This window comes from Cupressus sempervirens, chromosome 9 (genome assembly GCF_028749045.1).
Source record: "Cupressus sempervirens isolate cs-2001-9-10 chromosome 9, ASM2874904v1, whole genome shotgun sequence".
Classification (NCBI taxonomy): Eukaryota; Viridiplantae; Streptophyta; class Pinopsida; order Cupressales; family Cupressaceae; genus Cupressus; species Cupressus sempervirens.
In genome coordinates this window covers 259,146,643-259,166,827 of record NC_143126.1, presented here as the reverse complement: position 1 = coordinate 259,166,827, position 20,185 = coordinate 259,146,643, and the positions used below count along the sequence as shown (strand labels likewise).

The window sequence follows — 20,185 nt, the reverse complement described above, 5'->3', positions numbered from 1 at the left end:
GAAGAACTTTGTGAGTTCTTGCCATATTTCATCTTTCTAATTGTGTTAGATATTGAATCCAAGATAGCATCAAATATTTTGGAGCTTCTTAGTCCTTACTATTAAATAAAGTTGAATCCTCTTTTTGAGAATCTTCATGCTAGAGCTATTATTTGCTTTGATGTGCTCATCCCATGTCTACCAAGTTTGTTTCATCCTTTCGGTCAAATCAATGCCAATCCAACATGGCACATGCCACTTGATTTTTATCATACACTTTATTATCTGTAAAAATTGCTGATCATAATTTTCCACATGAATTGTATTTCACCACAAAGAAATTTGTGGCCATGACTTCTTGAGTCTAGTCACTCAGTTGCCAATTTGATTCTTTGAGCATTACAACATGACATCCTGAGTCATGAGTTGGACACATGCATCAAGAAAACCATGTTTGATAGGGTCTCCATGACATCTTTTCAGGTTATTGAACAAAATTGTTACTGTTTCTTCCATGATATGCTATCTAGTCTCTCTTTAACGCTGAACATCAATCGTCCGAATCCGATTGTTAGTAATCCGAGTCTTAGCTCAGGAACTCACCCCAATATTAAGGTTGGCCCCTTATCCTATATGGTAGTTTGATTGGATTGGACAATGCCTACTATTATAAGGGGAAATGGCCGGGTAACAAGTTTGCTTGAACAACTGATTGGTAGGGTTTTTCTCGACTCAATTGTAGATGAGGTTCAGCGTCGCAATGGTTTGTTTTGCTGCTTGCTAAGAAAAAAACGCTATCCAAACCCCCCTTCTTTTCATAGTGGGCCCCTACCTATATAACTGGGCTCCAATGAGAGATGATTACTCTAAGGGATATAACCTAGAGAAAATCCTTGAGTTCTGCTCAAATTACTCAGATATCAACGTTTTGTAGTTTTTGAAGCCCTAATTTCCAAAACTAGACCTAGTGTCTCACATTGGCCATGGAAATTATATGTCAAACACATGACCTCCATGCAATCTTCATCCTAGAAGAAAGTCATCCTAGAGGAATAGTGTAGAAGAAAATCCTCCTTAAGGAAAAATGCTTTAAATTCTATGGGGAAAAAAATCCAACTACCATACAAGTCATGTGTTGAAGGACAAGTGCAAAAACTAGAAGATCAACTAAATCCACGATTAGATCAATTGGTTTGGTAGTAAAGTTATGACATGGTGACAATATTTTTGCTAAGAGGGTTAACTGCTTTGTGTATTTGGGACTTTGCTAGACAATAAATTTGATAACCTCTTTCACAAGTGGAGTAAAGAGAGAAGAAAGCAAAGCCTTCTACCCAATGAAAACAAGCAACCTCACAAAGGGTAATTGGATAGGAGGCACAATCAAAACAAAAACATGTACTTGAATTGGTTGTGATTGGAGAAATAGAACTCACCCAATAGTTTTGAGACACATACCGTCTTGATGTGGACATTATGGTTAGGTAGGTTTCAAATGAAGCTTTAGTCTTGGATAGCATGAGTATGAGATAATGATGGGAATACTTGGTTTATTTCAAGTCAATATTCTGAATGTCTAACAACTTCTGTGTTTGTTTTCGAGGCTACCTTGGTCCTCTTGCACAACCTACGTAAGAAACCATCAAGGTGGAGGACAGCAAGGAGAATTTAGAATGGTCCATTCAAGTTGTGGTCTAGGAGTTTGAAGCATAGAAATATCGATCCCAGTTGGTCTTTAGAAGTGCAAGCATCCATCTTTTGATTTTGAGCAATTGACTACCAGGCTTCTAAAATAGCCTAAGGCCCATAGGTATGAGAAATATGTTGGCAACGAGGCAATCAAACACCAAAAATTGCAAGAAAAAGAAATTGTTTTGTGGCCCAAAAGCTACTTGATTAAGTCAGCCATTGCAACAACTAACACGGATAGACAAGCATCCTAACATGAAAGTACTAAAGTCTTCCACCTCCTATGTGCAAATTTTGTATAAAAATGTAAATATGTTTGTTCCCTCTACAATATTTTTCTTTCATCCTAATAGAAACTATTCTAATCCCAAAGCCATCCATTGTAAGGTTCTGCAGGTGCAGGCTTCTCTTGAAAGCTTGCCCCAAATGCCTTCTTTGGAAAGTTTGAGTTATTTCTCACTTGATCTATTTTTGAGCCTTGCATTCTTTTTCCTTCTCTGATAGTTGAAATTTCTTCTCCTATCTCCCTCAATGTTATATTTTATAAGAGCTCTTTCCTAACCATCTTCAAGTCTTTGTTCCCAATAAGAAACCTCTTCCCCTCGAGCTATAGTTTCCCTCTTTTTAGGATCTTTATTCACTAGCTATTGTGTGGTAATGTCTACCTTAGAAGCTAAAGCTTATGACGAGTTCTGGTCATGTGTGTCCTACACTTATCCTCTAATTTGATCACTTCAAATCATACCCCCTCTCTTCTTTTTATTCTTGCCTTGCATGGGGCTATTTCACATCTCTCCTTGCTTTTCTTCCACACTGAATCCTCAACTTGGTATAACTCCATTCTCACAATTGTTGGCGTAGTTTAGTTCCAAGGTTGCATGGGTACACGTGCCCAAACCCTTGGTACGTGTACCAGGTACTAGTACATGTATCCCGTATTGGGTACTTGCCTGGGTATGTACCCTGCAGCCGGGAACACCACCTCAGCTCACAAATTTTTTCCCTCTTGCAAAACACTTAAAACACTGCCACATAGATTAAGATGTCTGATTTTTTGTTTCAGTTTTTCATTTGCATATTAGCTTGCTGTTTATCGAGATTAACTCAATGTTTAACCGGTTTGAAACTTCAATACAATATTGATTAACAGTGAACTACTAAAACTTTTCTGATTTTCAGTGTTGAAGTTAGAAGTTTATCATTTGCAATCTGTTGCTATATGATTTATGATCTTCTTGTTCATATCTAAAGTTTTCTTTCTATGTTATGCATTTATATTTTATACATTCAGGATGTATATTATGATTCATGACTCATATTTTCAGATCTAGTTTTGAAAGCCCAATGTCACAACTCATGACTCATATTTTCAGATTTTCTATAAAATATCAAAATCATATTAAAAGAAATTTAGGCATACTCACGTACCCCTGTCCCTTGTTTTGAAAAATAGCTACCTGCACCCGTACCCGTACCCAAAGTACCCAAGTACCCCCATACCTGTGCAACCTTGTTTAGTTCCTTTTGGTTGCAAGTGTAATAGTTTGACAATGAACAATGAACAATGGTTGTAGTCACCACAGTATGCTACTCGCTGACTTGAAACTCTTTTCGATTTGAACTTGCAAATTATGCATTCAAGGAGTATGATACTTATGCATAGCTTGATCACTGTGTACTAAATGTGCTTTTAAGGATAACTCAAAATGGAATAGATTGTGAGGAAATCCTCTCTTCAAATTTGTATGGTAAGCTCCTTTTTTAATCTATTTCTAAAATGTAAGACAAAAAAATTAGGTTGGAACTTTTGAATATTGTACAAATTATCTTTTGGGGGTTTTGTTTGTAAACAAGAATGCTTGCAAAAAAAGAAGACATATCTCTTTGCTCTTGAAGTTGAGAGCATGAGGCTTGGAAAGTTCTTATCTCGCCACAAGTTTTCTGTTTTTCTGTAACCAAATTAAACATGAACTGGATTCAAAACACTATACAGTGGTTGAAGCAGAGAATGTAATAACCCCAATAGGTTATTGCTTCTTTTAACACCAAAATCTTAAAACTTCAAGGAGTTTGACACTTCATCAAACAGTTAGCAAACAAGCTCTGAAGGCTCTAATTCTGAGCTATGGCAAAATCATTAAATACTTATTATGTAACTGTTAAATCTTAGGCAGATTCACCTCATAAAATGGCTATATGACGAACTTCAGTATTAGCAAAGTCTTACATTATTTGTACAATTGAAGATGAAGGATAATAGTGTCCATACTCAGTTTTTGTTCCTAGAAGCTTTGATCCCGTTGCTTCAACACTTTCTCAAAGCTCAAACTTGATTCTCATCTGAGAGTTATATGAATGCTTTTCTCCCTGGTTGTCTGCAACTCTGCGTGCTGATGCCCACCCAGTGATTATGGCGACTGGCCCGTTCCTATTAAATTATCCAATACGGATTGCTCCTCGCCCTACCTGCCGAATTATCCAAATTTGCAATTTCCCTAATCTCCAACGGTGATGGACGCTGATGGCTTGGATTGTGACTAGATATTTTCTTGACCCGCTTTCCACTCCAATTGCCGCACGGTTCTTTGACGACTGTCACCACAATCTCTAGTCAGAGCTGTTGACCCGTGATGGATTCTTACCCAATTCTGGCATCCACTACAAATTATCTATTACTTTTTTACCCCCTTAATTATCAATCACCTAGACTGATGAAATTGGTGTTGTTGCTGCTGCTGAGTGGAATCTTGAAATGATGCTATGCGTGCTGTCTAGTTCCGGCTATAAAGTTTGTATATATATTTTTTCAGGCTCGCGATTTTCTTTTCCGCAACCTCCCAACAGGGTCCCTCTGCTTCTTCCCCAATCACAGGCTTCGCTGACACGTTCGGCCTGACTCCATTATTGCATCGGTAATCCGATTGCCCTATTACCGCGGCTGCCAAATGGGTGGAGAAATGAGATTGCAATTTCCTGAATGGTGCTCAAGGGAAATTGACGCTAAATGAGCTCCGGCCTGGATTTGGAATTAACTCCCAACTCTCTGCCGCAAACTTAATAATATCACCTGCGATTTCTTTAAAATCTCCAAAAATATGATCGGCATTGGTGTGCAATGTGAAATTGTTATTTGGTGTTACTCATCTCTTCCTTCTCACACCCACACAGTCCTCCTTGCTCTGCAATCTTTCTTACACTGAACTGGAATGGACTATTAATCACCTTCAAATCTCCAATATTTCTAAAATGAAATTAATCCTGCGCTCACTATATATTGCTGTGCACCCTATAACATGATCTTTGCAATTGTCTTCGGCCCAGACTTCGGCCCTAACAGTATACGGAAATGCTGGCTGGAAAGATGGCTTGGAACTCGTTCTTCTACCCCCGATCTGCTCACATGCGACTTTCTATATAGAATGCTGAAGAAGTCGCCTTACTCCTTTTGCCAACTGATCCGTAAAATAATAAACTCCAACTTTGCAAATAGCTTAATCTTCGAATCTCAATTCTCAGAATGATCCTCCAAAATTTTGGCCCTAAGCCACGGATTACCGCCCTGATGAAATGACTGAATGTCACCTCCAATCTGCAATAATTCAGATGATATTTCACACCCTCAAAATTGCGTACCTATTGAGAGTTTTCGTTCTCAATGGCCAGTTGTGACAATTGCAGAAACCCTAGGTTCCACAACGCACATGTGATTGAATCACAATCTGATATCAAAAGAGAAGTAAACAACTGCCTCCGATTCGAATGGAGCCCCGGGGTGCCTATTTATTCTTTTCTCTCCATCTTCTCCAGAAACTTCTAGAACATTTTTGATTTTATCTATTAAGTGACTTTATTAAATATTTTATAATTCAAGTCACTATATTAAATTAATTAAATATAAAGTTACCTTTTAATATTTATTCATTTGATAACTTTATAAATAATTAACTTAATATCACTTATTTATTTAATTAAAATAATTAATTAGTCGTCCTCATAAAATATTCATTATTTTGGACAACCAAATTAATTAAATTAATTAAATCAGACTGCCTCCGAAAAAATGGGGACATGACAGAGAACAATGAATTGATGTTAACAATATGATTGATTTAACATTAGAAACATTCCACAAACAATATGAAACATGAGGCAAGATTAAAGACAACAATCCTTAAAAGCATGCAAAGCTATTGATGAAGAACAAGCAAAGTTGAACACAATTATTTTGGTATTTTCTTGAATATCAACACAATAAACTGAAGCTGAATGGAAACTTTTGCAGCAGAAGTCACTTATTTATAAGGTCTCTAAGATATTTTAACGAAAAAATACAAATAAAATATTCTTGAAAAGTTTTTGCTATAAAGAAAAACTTATTTCAATCATCTAAACTAAGGAAATAAGGCTATCTTAAAACAATTAATGCTAACAGATATAAAGAATTACGACTAGCCTAAGAAAGGCTCTCATCTCTGCTTAAAAACAATACAGGGATTCAAAAATTAAAATAGTACCAAATTAGTGTAGGAATCATCAATCTCTATCTTAATATCTGTACTAGAATTCTTAAATGACCCGAAGATTCAGGAAATGACACACACCCTCTAATTTAATTGTTGGGGTTGGCTAATGAATCGTGGGTGGGCAGTATATCCTTTTCTTTTGCCAATCAAAGTTGAAGAACTTTTTGAGTTTGGCAATTGGAGGTTTTTGTGTTGAGTCTTCTCTATCTAATTGATGTTGCACAAAGCTTTCGTTCATAGACAATATCTGATACTCAGGAAATCCCAGTTTGTATGCAGCACTTGTTATCAATCATCCACACCACTAATATTGAAGGCTAAACATCCCGACTGGGTTGTGATTAGATGCTCAAAGTTACTCTACCATAACCAGATTATCTTACAAAATGTGAAGCAAAAGAGTGCAGAAAGACGATATATAGCAACTAAATTTTGATTTTTCTTCATTATTAATAATCTTTAGAGTGGGCTCCTATAATTCAGATAACAGCTGCAATTACCTAACCACTTTGGAATTTGATAACTTTCCAGAACAGCTATCACCTTGAATCACATCAAATTCTTACTACTCCCCAATATTACCTTTGTGCTAAACTGGTTGGAAGAACATTCCACGAGGCAATGCTCGCTATCATAAAACATGCTAAATCAATGGACTGTTGGATGGTTGTCCAGATCTCTATCAAAATTGAATAAATCATCACTTATTTTTATGCCATCTTCACAAAGGTTCCAATTCCACCGCTAAATAGTCCTTCCATGAGATACTAATTCATCAGGTTTCTGCCTTTGAGGCACCTCATTTATCCTTGCAGGTGCATTTTTTTCTTTGTTTTAATATTGGTTTTACAAAATTAGCAATATAGGTTCACAACTCCACGTTTTGTATATTTATCTTTTGCTTTCACCTTTTCATCTTTTTTAAACATCTCTTTTGGATTTTCTGTAGCAAGATGTAACCAGTTAATGTTACCTTTCATGTTCACCGATCCTAAACTCGCCTCTGAAAAGTAGAAATCAGCTACTTGCAAACCTTGGATATTATTATTCATAAGAGGAATGGCCGTTTCAGCAACAATGTGCCTTATTCTTACAAACATTGCTTTTTGGAAAATAGATTGGAAACTACCTCCAGATTAAATGCTGGTGCAAGTATTTATCTTCTTTCTGTTCAAGGTCTCCTGGATCCATTCTTTTTTCCTTCTACTTTATCCCAGCCCCAACGTCTATATCTCCATGGCTGAATATCTTCACTTGATTGAACTGTTGGGAGTTACAGATGTATGAATGGGAGATTGGGAACTTCCTCTATCTGAATATGAGATATTTTTGTAAGATTGATTACTGATGCCTCAATAACTGGAGAATAGCTGATGTAACTGTGTAAAAATTTCAAAGTGACAGTTGTGAACATACATACACCAATGCTCATTGAAGTCCACACTCTTGTCACATCCCCCTTGCACTGACTCGCGACTGCCACTGAACCTCCATGCACATTCTGTGGGTTGTTGCAACTTGAGATAGGGTCAAATCTGCTGATGAAGTCCTATCTCTTCATGCCTGGCTCAAACATTTTTTCCGTCAGAGCTGATAAAAGCTCAATTGCAATATTTCAATTAATTGTGCCTTTCAATCGTTCACATAGGTCTATTATTTCATAGTTATTAAAACTCAAAAATAAAGTCACAATCACCAGAAATGATTTGCACGGCGATGCTTTAATTTTTTGATTTTCAAACCTTCAATCTTGAAATTTTGTTTAATCAATCCTTTGCCATTTCCTGGCTAGTATTTGGAATATTTGACAATAATAACTCTTAGTGGTAAGACATCATATCGAAATCTCCAAATATTATTAAACCTTGAATCTTGTCTCTAATAGAATTCACAAATTTCAAATAAATATCCTGAAGGAATCAAATGAAGGTCCATGTGAATTATGAATTGGGTTTTTGTCCAACCACCAAGAAATCCCAAGTGTTTCCATCTTTAGGTTTCTTAAACCTGTAGAACATGCTCCCAAAATTCTCCCCAAAAGGAAATATAAAACCAAGAATAAATCAAATGAGCTCTCTAATCTCTTTACAAAGCCGTCCCAGAATGTAAATTATAAAAACGCTTTCAAATATTAAACTTCTTTCTAGTGACTTTATAATATTTCTGTTACTCCATTTTTCTTGCTTATAAAGTGGCTCTCATGTAATTTAATGTTGATGTAAGTTAAGTCATATTAAGCAACCAATGTTCGGCACTTAATCGGAAAGCTTAGGACTATTCAAAATTTAATTGATTAATTATTTTATGACCTTTCTAAATTATTACATTAGTTGTACTTGTAATTAAATGAGCTTCTTTTGACAACTTGATTTTAATCATTTAATTATTCTAATGTCACACAAAAAGGGGACATTAAAACAGACCCTGACAAGAGTCAACTTCTAACCATACTTTCTAACACAAAAGCAGCCATCTTATAGTTCACCACAACTATATATCAACTCCAAGCAGAAAAATGACATAAAAGTCTTATGAGAGTCATTGCAAGCCTGCTCCACAGAGATGCGAGGTTATTTTACAAACTCAGTGAAATAATAAGAAACTTGTAGACTGTGTGAATCCTTATTTTTGAGAAACAAAAGGGTCAAGTACATAAGGCAATTCAAATAGTTATAAAAAGAGACTAGGAAACATCACTTTGTGAGGCTCTGAAGAGTGAGCAAACCTCCTATAGAAACAGACGAAGAGGAAGAGGAAAAGGAGGCTGTAACAAGGGCTTTAGTAGGAATTGATTTAGATATGGGTAAACAGGTAGTTGGGCATTTGAATGTCCCAAAGTTGCATGTGACTTAGGTCATTCAGAGATGCATACATTGTGCAAGTTGAAGAAGCAAAAAGTGTAGCAGAAAGTATGGCCTTGGATGCCACAAACAATTTGATAATGTATCTCCGTTGAAACTTGTAACTTACAAAAGAGGAGAAAGAACTATGGTTGAGGAACAGTTATTTCTGTTCTAAGTGCAAGTTGGTAGAAAACTGTTGCGAGTTGATTATTGATGGGTAGCATCTACAACTTAGTGTCCATGTGGTTTAAGCAGAAGTTGGGGTTGAGGATTCACTCAGGCCATACAGTGTGTCTTGGTTGCAAAAGAGACAACTCACGCTGACAGAGTAGTGTTGAGGTGCATTCATTTTGATGGTATGCAAATCGAGTATGGTGTGACATAATTCCCATGGACACATGCCATGTGTTGGTTAGATTGTGGCATTATAATAGAAGTTCAATCTATGTTGGCTGAAGGACTACCTTCATCATCATGAAGGTTCTCGGACCATGATAAGCAGATTTTGCACTCAAATAATCTAATTTGAAACGGAAATTTTGATCAAAGGTACATTTTTCTGAGTACGTTAACTTGCAAAACAAATCTGTTGAAAGTATAATAGCCAACAAATAAGATGAAATCATAATTGTATTATATGTTGTCTAAATTTTTTTCGCATTTTGAATTTTTGTGTTACAAAAGTGAGTGCCTGTGGTCATTAAATAAAAAATAGACCTGTTAACTTGGGCACAAAAAACATCATTAAATTATCCTAGTCAAATTTTGATTTTCCATAGAAGTTAGAATCTCTCTAAAAATAGCAAAAAGTTGCTTCTGCGCCCAGAATAACTTACAACAAATAAACAAAAAAATTAATAGTATCTTGACTAAATTTAGGAATGCCCACACCAATTAAAAGTATCCAGTTACAACATTTTAATTGGCTAAAGTCACTAAACATTGTATGTGTTTGTGTTCGACATAAAGATCGCTTGGAGCTATGAAGGGTTCACCTGCCTGGGACTCTGTTTTGGACAGGGTTCGAGCTGTTTCCTAGTCCAGGTCTGGTTCACCTGTTGGTTTGGTCAGGGTTTGAACCCATGCAGGTTGGTTTGTCTATGCCTAACCCAGGTGGAACCAGGGCCAAACCAGGGCAGACCCAGGCAGACCAAGTGTGAACCAGATACATTTCCACTGAGAAATGTTTTATAATCTAGTGTAAGAAACAATTGTTACAGAATTTGAATAAGACCTCTAACATTACAAAACAAAATTTGCTGAAGTGCAAAAATTTTTAACTTCAAACTAAACTAGGTTGCAAGATATCTTCCAGTGATTTTTTAATATCCAAATGCTAATAATGACCCATGTCCGATTGATAGCAAGCTCTCTACAGTGATATATTAAATTCTAAACATTAATCAATATCTTCAATAGCTTAAGGGAGTCGCAAGCTATTTTTTTAACATTTTTCAAGTAGGATGTCAATTTACAAGCAAACAAGCTCTCTGTACAGTGGAAAAGTAATAAGCATTTGAGGACTTGGAAAGTGAAAATGTTATTGGTGCAGCTGATCCCATTGGCATTAGCACTGGTTGTGAATCAAGTAAAGCCTTTTGTTGATGAAGAAGACGATGAAGATTTAGATAATCCATTAGATGATTGAAACTTAGTATAAAGCTCCAATTGTTGAAAGTCAAAACAATGATTCTTGAACACAATATTATTATTTTAATGTTTTGATGCTGATTTGATGCTATGATTACAAGTTTAAGGTGTTTTTGTTTTTATGATACCATGTAACACTCCAATCTTAATTCAAGCTTCTAGGCTACATACATGTGTGTGTTTGTGTATATATTTATAATTATTACATATTTTTATATGAACCCAAACCACATCAAAATTTCGTTGTACCGGCAAACTATTTCTTTGAACCTGAACTTGAACCCGAACCCGAACCAGCAACTTATGCTTGGAGCTATCATGAAATATTAGATTTTTGAAGAGCTTGATACAATTCTGATTGACACAATATACTATAGTTTTGACATTTGATCAGTAATCTTTGCTTTCAACTTCCGATGCCAGATATCCTCAAAATTAGTTGAAACTACTTTGTACTCTGCCTTGATTGAACTTGATACTACTATTACTTGTTTTCTATTATACTTGATCCCAACCTAAAATAAAACCCTATAGTGTTATTTCTAGCACTAGCATCATCTTCCCAGTCTATATCCACAAACCCATGCAATATTGACTTTTTGTCATCTCACCTCAATGCATAATGAGTTATGCCCTTCCAATATCCCAACACATGTTTTTCTGGTTGTATGTGAAGTTGACTTTTCATCATCTCACCTCAATGCATAATGAGTTATGCCCTTCCAATATCCCAATACACGTTTTCTGGTAGTATGTGATTCTGGTAGTATGTGAAGTTGCCTTGGCTTAATGATAAACCAATTCAATGTATTGTATGCAATGCATTTTGCTCAATGTCTCTCGAGACTCTGCTTTTCAGTTGTATTTGTTGATGTGGTCCTTTACTATCTTTGTAATCTTCCCAGATGAAGTGTCATGGGAAGGAATTAATGAATCATAATTCAAAATCAAATTGAAATAGTAAATAATAAAATACAAAACCCAAAACTAGAAAAAATTCAGCAATGATTTAAACATCTTATTAGTTATTTGTGTAAAGAATACTTAGGTTTAAAAACTATGCTTGCTAATTTTTGACAGTTATTTCAGTATACATTTCAGAAATAGAGCTTCTAACCTTTGTTTGGTTCTGATTTTATTTTCATGAATAAAGTGGCACTTAAAAAGTGTGTTTGATAATTTGTCTAATAACATTGTAAAATGGATATCTTAGGAGAAAATGAGCTTTGTCTGTGTAGAGGACTGTGTCATTGATAGCACATTTTAAATTCCATCATGCTACAAGAACCAGCTCTCAATTCTAACAAACAAATTATGCTCCTGTGCTAGTGAATGTTTGCTTTGAAGAAGTGCACTTATTTTCAGAGATAATTGAAAATTTATACAGAGAAGCTCTTAGTACTGTCAGCCAAGAGATCAGTTTTCTAGGATTACCTTTCTAGATTCCTGCCACCACTGGCTTTACTGGTTTTCCATTCACAGAATTGTAAATATGCGGAGCTTGATATCAGGAAAATGGGAAGAGAAAAGTTTGTATGAACTGGAAGAATCTGTTTGCAGAGTATAATCTTCCCAAATTATGTGTTTTGGTTTTGCTATTTCCTATAATCTTATGACAGAAAAAGTCTCTAGATTCACTTGTTCTCTCTTGCATGCAGTGGTGCAGAATATGTTAGGAAGGAGGTTCCTCTGCAAGTTATCCCTGGCCATTCGATTGCTAAAGTTGATTTTTCTTTAAGCTCATTTGTTGATTTACAGCGCATTCTCTTTACAGAGGAGAAGGCCGCTTATAACCAAGCCATGTCACATAGTATGAGGTAAGTATTTCTGCATTAAATTGAAACCTATTTTTGTTTGGCTTGTTACTTTTCTGTCCATATCTGGTTATGTGATTTAGATTCCATGTGTCTCAGGGATTGTAAAATTCACCCCCTTGCAGCTATCCATCATTCATCGCAGTATCAGTCATCAATGTGCAAGCTCATGGAGTACTGGTAAGTAAGTAGCTCAGTTTTGGGATTTTTTAAGAAGTGAGGTAAATTCAAATGTAAAATTTAGTTGTCTTCAGTATGGGCTTATTTTGTGATTTGTGAGTTCTTGCTCATGATTAACCTTTGCTTTTTACAGTTTATCTCCAGTTATTAGTTCTTTGTGGGACCGTCTGGAGGAGAACAAACTAAGGGTGTGTATATTGCATGTCCAATTCGATAGACTTAGTTTTCCAAGTAAATTGTGCCTGATATGTGATCTTGTTCCCTACAGCTAGCACAGCTGCAAGAAGAAGCTGTTTCACTAGAACTTGAAGTTATTAGCAAAGGCAACATTAATGTCTCTTCTCCAAGACGTTCATCAAATAGAGGTGCAGTATATGCTGGATCCATGGAGCCTAAACCTTCCACAGGTTCACCATCAAATGTTAGAGGCTCCAGTTCTATGGGTAGTGCAATTGCTCGTCAAAGCTCAAGTCGGCATTGAGATACAATTTATTCATTATGATAATAATAAAAAATGGATTGAGTTTGTTGAGTAATATTTTGCTGTGGAGAGATTACCATGCCCTATTGTGTATCATGTATTTACACGAGTCAGAGGCATTAAAAAAATCATGTTTCGGATAAATGGCTTGTAATTATGTTGTTTTTGTACAGCTTATAATCACAATTTATTCAAGTCATCATAGGTTAATACAATAACACTGATAAGAGCTTTCATTTTGCATGCCATCAGCCTTTTAAGAAGATTCCTTGCAGCAATATTTAGTTGCAAAGAGAATTAACTAGATCTAGATCTTGTGTTAATCCTATTGAGAATCTATAATTGTGTATTTAGGTGCCTCATTTAATAGTGTTTCTATTTAAGTTAGAGCAGGTTTCCTCAAAATATGGTAGATGATCTTGCAATTAGTCAGAATAAGTAATTCTAGTTGAAGCATGGGAACACAGGACTAAAATAAACATACTTACAATGAATCTCGATCAACTCGGTTGAAATTTGGGAAGTATGATATGTCGAAGTGTGATAAATCACTCATGTAAAAAAAACACTATTTGTTTGAAAAAGTTACATAAAAAATAGCACTTCCTATCTTATAAGAGAAACTACAAGAGGTTAATTTCAGTGATAATTTAAATTGGCACTTATAGAGAAAATACAAGAGGATGAAAAATGGATTTTAATCCTTAATTCATTCCCTAATAGAGAGAATTCAAAGGTTAGCAATCAGTGTAACGTTTCTTGCTCTAGCGATTTGATGGCAAGTATTAAACGAGTATGCGAATACCTCCTAAGCTGCATCATCTTTTGAGCTTGTAGAACTGCAAATCTTGAATTTTTAGACAACTGTTGTAATTTGTAATGTGATCCTTAAACATTGGATTTGTTGATCAGGATGATTAATGTCTATAGGTAGTTTTCAGTGCTCTACTTTTGGCAAAAAGGGGTACTTTACTAATATATAGTGCTTGCCGGGCCAAATACATGATAACATATTATATTTGTGTTTTAAATTTTTTCAAATATGTTTTGCTGAACATTTTCGTCACCAACAATAGATAAGTTTAGAGTGTAAGGTGGCTATTTATTTCATCTAATGGATGTTAATCATAAGTCTTTAGTACTCATGACAAAGTATTATGAATCAAATACAATTTAGTATAATATATATATTTTTTAAATTGATGCTAAGAGCTACATATTCTTAAAATGGAATACTTAAATTGAATAGATGATTTCAGTTTATTTGGTAAAGAAAAAGGAATTTTATTTTATTTTATTAGCATTTTGAAAGTATAGAAAAGACTCCATTACGGGTCTGATTTAAATCTAACTTGCCGGTTGGGGTTCTCAGATGGATTCACATTTGGGTTCGGGTTCATAGGTTTTGGAAACAAAAAATTCATTTGGGTTCATCGGAGATTTGTGAGTGTTTGTACATAGACAAAAAGAAGAAGGGAAACATGCATAATTGCAAAACTAAATCATTTCATAGTATGAATATATGTTGTTTGATCATTGATCATTGATCAATGCCAAATGTCAAAGATAAACATTAAATACTCATTAATCTGTGTTCACGATTTTAAAGAAAATCATACATTGAATTACTAAACTGCAAAACAAAATTTGAAAACATAGACTAGCTCATCAAATAATAAAATTTAAAATATAATGATAAGTGAAAGTCATAATGCCAAGTTAAAGTCAAAGTTTTATATATAGTGGCATGTTGTGATGGTTAAGTTGTTATGTTGTTATTCTTGCCATCAAGATTCAAATCTCATGGGGATGAGGTCCCCCGTTTGTGGCCTCACTGGTTCATAGCTCCAGGTCAAAGCGTTTACCCCTCTTTAAAAAAGAAAGTCATAATGCCAAGTGTTTAATAAATTATCATGGTAGCAATGTCATTCAAGGGTCAAATGGGTCATAAAAAAATGAGGAATCAATGGCTTCATCCCTAGTTGCAACTAAATCTAGATTCTTATCATTGCATCATTAGAAACTCAAATTGGCTCCACTACCCCCAAATGCTTCTATATCATCAACATCTAGCAAGGTAGCTCTAGCTAGATCCTAGATGGTCATATCCAAGTCAACAAACTTGAGTGCTCATCCCACCACTTCTCTCGCCCCTTCTTGTATTTTGGATCCTTGCATAATAGGAGACACTAGTTGTTGTGAATATATACCAAGTCTTAAATTTTCCTGGGACCCAACTGGTTACACTTCATTAAATGGATAAATGATTGTACTCTAATTTTGCTCAACAACAAAATAGCTCGCAATCTAGAGAGACAACCAACAAAGTTTTAAAAGAATAGAAATTGCAATACAATAGAAATTTAAGAGTGTTAATTTCATAAGGTAAGTGGTCATAAAAAAAAGGAAAAAAACAAATTTAAAAACTTACTTGTGATAGGATCTCAATGGCAAGAGGTTGGAGGTACTTATAGTCTTCCCCATGTAGGTACCACCATTTAATACCATCCATTCTACTTTAGTCATTAATTGCATTAAGGTTTACATTTTTTCCTAGGACAATCTCTACAAACTCTCTTCTAACATTTGATGTCACCTCAGGATTGCTAAAGAGCCTATTGAATGTCTTCTTATACCTGCTAGCAACCTCACTATCTCTTTATGGGGGCACTCTACTAAGAATAGCAAGTATCTTAGCGCTATAATACATAAGTGATAGTGCATATGCCAGGAGGTGTAAAGGTGTAGCCATCTTGTTCTAGTGATGAAGAAAAATTGACTCCACCTTTTTGTATAAGGTGTCCTCAAAACCATGCTCTCTCTTATGAGTGTTCCGTAATGTCAAGTGATGTTCATGTAAGTTATCTTGATGTAATGTTAATTAAAATAAAATAAAATTAAAAAATAAAACATCTCAATAAACAAAGATAGAGTATTGTATAAAAACTTAAACTTACCGTTTTCACTTTCGCAAGCATGGAGTCAATGGCATCATAGATGTACCCCAAACAATGCTCATCAGTGTTGACAAACCAAAACATAGACATGATGGGCTCGGTGAATTCTAATACAAATCCACCCAAGTCCACCAAACATTATCCAAGATCATTGCCTTTACCTTTTGGGCCCTTTTTGTATCTGATTGCTTCCATATAATCCATTGGTGACTAATGACCATATGGGACAATACATCTTTCACTCTCACAAGTCATCTAAGAATGATTGTGTCTGAAGCAAACAAAGTTCCAACGACCTAAAAACAAGTTAATTGAAAGTTAATTAATACATTTTAAATATGTATACAACAATTTTTTAAATTTAATTCAATTCTATAAAGTACGACACAAAATGATAAATGTAACTAAATAAAGTTTAAATTAAAATTTAAAATCTACCTTCAATATTTCCAAGTTGGAGAAGTTTGAAAATTGCTAGTGACATGGTGGTTTGTCACAAACATTTGGATCTCCTCACTCTCCTCATATACTTTTTTTGTCCATTCAATTTCGGAGTCAATTGCTTTCATCACCAAATTTAAAGAATGGATGGTGTATGGTGTTCAAAAGATATGATCATATCATGCTTCTACCAAAGCATCCACAACCCTAAAAACTTGTGCATTGTCTGTTACTACTTGGATAAGATTATCAACACCCAAAAACTTTCTGGATTTAGTGAGAATTTGGGCAATAGACTCAACATCCTTTACCTCCTCTTCACAATCAACTACCTTCAAAAATATTGCCCCTTCGAGGGAGACAACAATCACATTTTTTAATGGATAGCTTTTGTAATCTTTCCATCCACTAGAGACAATAGTCACTCCCATTTGGATCCAAGAATCTCTTATTAGTTTGAAGAGGTTGTCTACATTTTTTTCTCTCACTATGTAATAAGGTGTTTCTCATATTTTCATACCTAAGACCTTGGTAACCACTAGGTGCTTGATTTATTGCTTGCACCATCTCTCTCTAATAAGGTACTCTTACTAGATTGAATGGAAGACCATTCATAAAGAGGCAATACCCAACCTTTATATCAAAAAATTCTCTTAATTCATTTTCAAATGTCCAATTTAATGGGCCTCTCTTGTGGGTGGTACGTTGGGGTGTCTCTATATCTTCTTCATTGGTAGAAGACAAATTGATGATGTCTAGTGATTGTTTGAGAGGGTGTTGGTGGTGGTTTGTGCTTTGATTTTTCTTGTTTTCCCCTTGAAACTAAGCTCTCAACATCTTGTTATTTTAACATAGTTTCTATTTGAGCAACTAACAACCCCTTCTTTTCTATCTTTGAGCTTTCATACATATTGATCCATTTACCCCCAGGACCTAGAAAATTATGGTCAACTCAGTAATAGGAGCTTATATGTTAGGTTTTTGCAAAAAATGCATTTCCATATAATTCCCCACCCCCTCTCTAGGATATTGTTCAATTCTTATTGTATTCTTCCACAAAGGAAAACTTTTATCAACTATAAATCTTTGGGACCCCAACCCACCTATTGAGTTATGACTAATCATTCTTGCATTCTATAACCAAAAAAAAAAAAATCAATCAAAACGTATACAAATTTTTTATAAAATTTAGAACGATAAAAAAACTTAAAACACGCTATCAAAGAAGAAAAAGAAAGGATCAAATGCATACCTAGTACACTCTAACACTAATTCTTGGAAGGATTGGTGACTCTAAAATCAATCTCTACAACCTTCTCTTCAAACTTGCAAAATGTGCACACCAAAATGAGAGAGAAAATGAGAAATCAAATGGGTGAAATGTTTTTTAATAAGCTCCTCTTAGGGTTAGGAAGGAAAATAATCTAAAAAAAAATTAAATTTAACATATCTTTTTCACTTTTTGAGTAGTGTGGTTGCGGGTCTTTGTGGGTTTACCATGGGTCTGCATTGGTGCGAACTCGACCAGACCCACAGTCCACAACACCCTATGGGACATGCTCCCAAGCCAAATTTGAATCTGCCATAGACCTCAACCTGAACTTCCTCATGTTAAAATTGTATCTTCAATTGGATTGATTCAATCTGATATACATTATTGTTATTAGTAATCATCATGTATTATATATACTTATCCATGTTAATTATATATATATATATATATATATATATATATATATATAGTTCTACATATTGTTATTCATGTTTATATAATATTATTTAAATGATGATTACACCATAGAGACATGGTTCCTCCTCTCTCATTAATATGAGATCTAAATTTGCATTTGGACACATCAATTACATTGACAATGCTAGTTTATTTGCAGAAAAAATGATCCATGTTACTCAACATAGTATCAACACCATGTTTCATAATAAAATAAGATCAAATTAGATAAGAAAAGAGGTAGCAATTTCTGATGTTGAAATTGAAGATATGCAACATTATGAAGTCGAAAAACTATCCTATCGATCATAAGGAACACAATTATTTCTCTTATCATTGTTCTTACGAAATAAAGCCTTACTATTTGATATACGAAGATGCGGCAAAGGGGCATTCTCTTATCTGTCACTAACTTTGTCAAGTACATCGTGTGAAAGGCAGTGTACAATTTCTTTTCAAATGAGGGAGACATGTTACATGACACTGGTTAAACAGTCAAATATTTGCACTACACTATAGATCGTATGCTCTCACATAAATGCATACATACACATGGAAATGTTGATTCAGACACCCATCCCAACAATCTTCTCCTCGACGTAGCCCATTTGGCATATTACGTACAAACTCAGTTTTTTGGCAATGATTGATTGGATGTTAGAATGACTGAATTACACTCCGCTTTGCAATAATTTGATAGTCATGATTTATTGTGCCACAAAGGTTTTGAGAGTCGAATTGAAAATTATTAGCACAATGAAATCATTTTGAATTCAGGATTGAAAAGATCTTTTGGCGTTTCCAAACAATCGGTCAACACCAATAGTCCTGCCAATGTCATCTCTGATCACAATGGAAGTTGAAGATACGAATCTGCCCACCAAGAGGATTATGTTAGTAGATAAGAAGTTGACATATAGAAAAACATGCGATAAAGATTATCTTGTGAATGGACGACCAATTAATAGGCATGCCCAAAATATAATCGAAGGTGGTGGATTTAGATTATTAATGACACTTACCATGGAGTCAGATTAATTCGCTCTACCCAATGTCACCATGTTACATTTTCATCTGTCATCGAAGGTGTAAAGCAAGCAGGCCACTCTCAAAACTCCTTAACATATTTATTAGACACTCTATCATCACCATGAAAAGAGAAAAGAAGAATCCGTTCAATATTTTATACTGGAACCGTCAATTAAAAATAAAGCAACAATGATGTGGATAGAATGGAATGGAAAATACTAAAGATATTTTTATCATTTGCTTAGAACAGTCAATGAGTTGCCTAAATTATTGAAAACAAAAATGTAAGTGATAGTACTTTTTTTCATACATAGAATCAACACTTAACAGACAACGCTGCACTTAGCAACATAAACTATGAAGGTTAAGTGATCACAAGGCATCCACTTCACCCAACGAACATGAAAGTTTCTCCCATGAAAGATTCTTTCTAGCAGACATAATGTTGTGGATTCTATGATATGAGCTAGGTGACCTGATATTATATGGAACGAAGTATAAAATTTTGAAATATATTATTAGTGGGGAATTTCATATAATAATTAATAGGGAGGATTGACACTAAATGAAGTGACTATAAATTCTTTATAAAGAATAAAAGATATCGATCAAAGGAATATGACAAAATTAATTACAGGTAGAAATATATTAAATAACATAGTTTGAAAAATGGGTTTGAAGAGCGATTAAACTATCCCACTCAAGCTATGTTAAGGAATGTGAATATATAAGGAAGTGTGTTATATCATCAAGAAGATGATTAATATGAAGGGGAGTTTAAATTAATAAACCTGTGGCAGACCTCCATAGTTGGGACATTAAATTACTACAAAAGGACTTGGACTATGATAAGTATTACGCATATTTCTA

The 20,185-nt window shown here is 34.7% G+C and overlaps 1 protein-coding gene across 3 annotated transcripts in view; it reads left to right on the top strand.

The window, feature by feature from the left end:
- Positions 1-13,402, top strand: part of LOC149538436 (uncharacterized) — a 159,284-nt gene extending 145,882 nt beyond the window's left edge. For 2 of the 3 annotated variants that reach the window (XM_089799768.1, XM_089799769.1), the window contains 4 exons: positions 12,343-12,501; positions 12,598-12,678; positions 12,812-12,866; positions 12,947-13,402. In XM_089799768.1, the coding sequence (XP_089655894.1) occupies positions 12,343-12,501; positions 12,598-12,678; positions 12,812-12,866; positions 12,947-13,159 (508 nt within the window). In that variant the 3' untranslated portion in view covers positions 13,160-13,402. The remainder of the gene's footprint in view (positions 1-12,342; positions 12,502-12,597; positions 12,679-12,811; positions 12,867-12,946) is intronic. The other variant, XM_089799770.1, reaches the window with a different exon arrangement.
- The last annotated feature ends 6,783 nt before the right edge of the window (positions 13,403-20,185 follow it).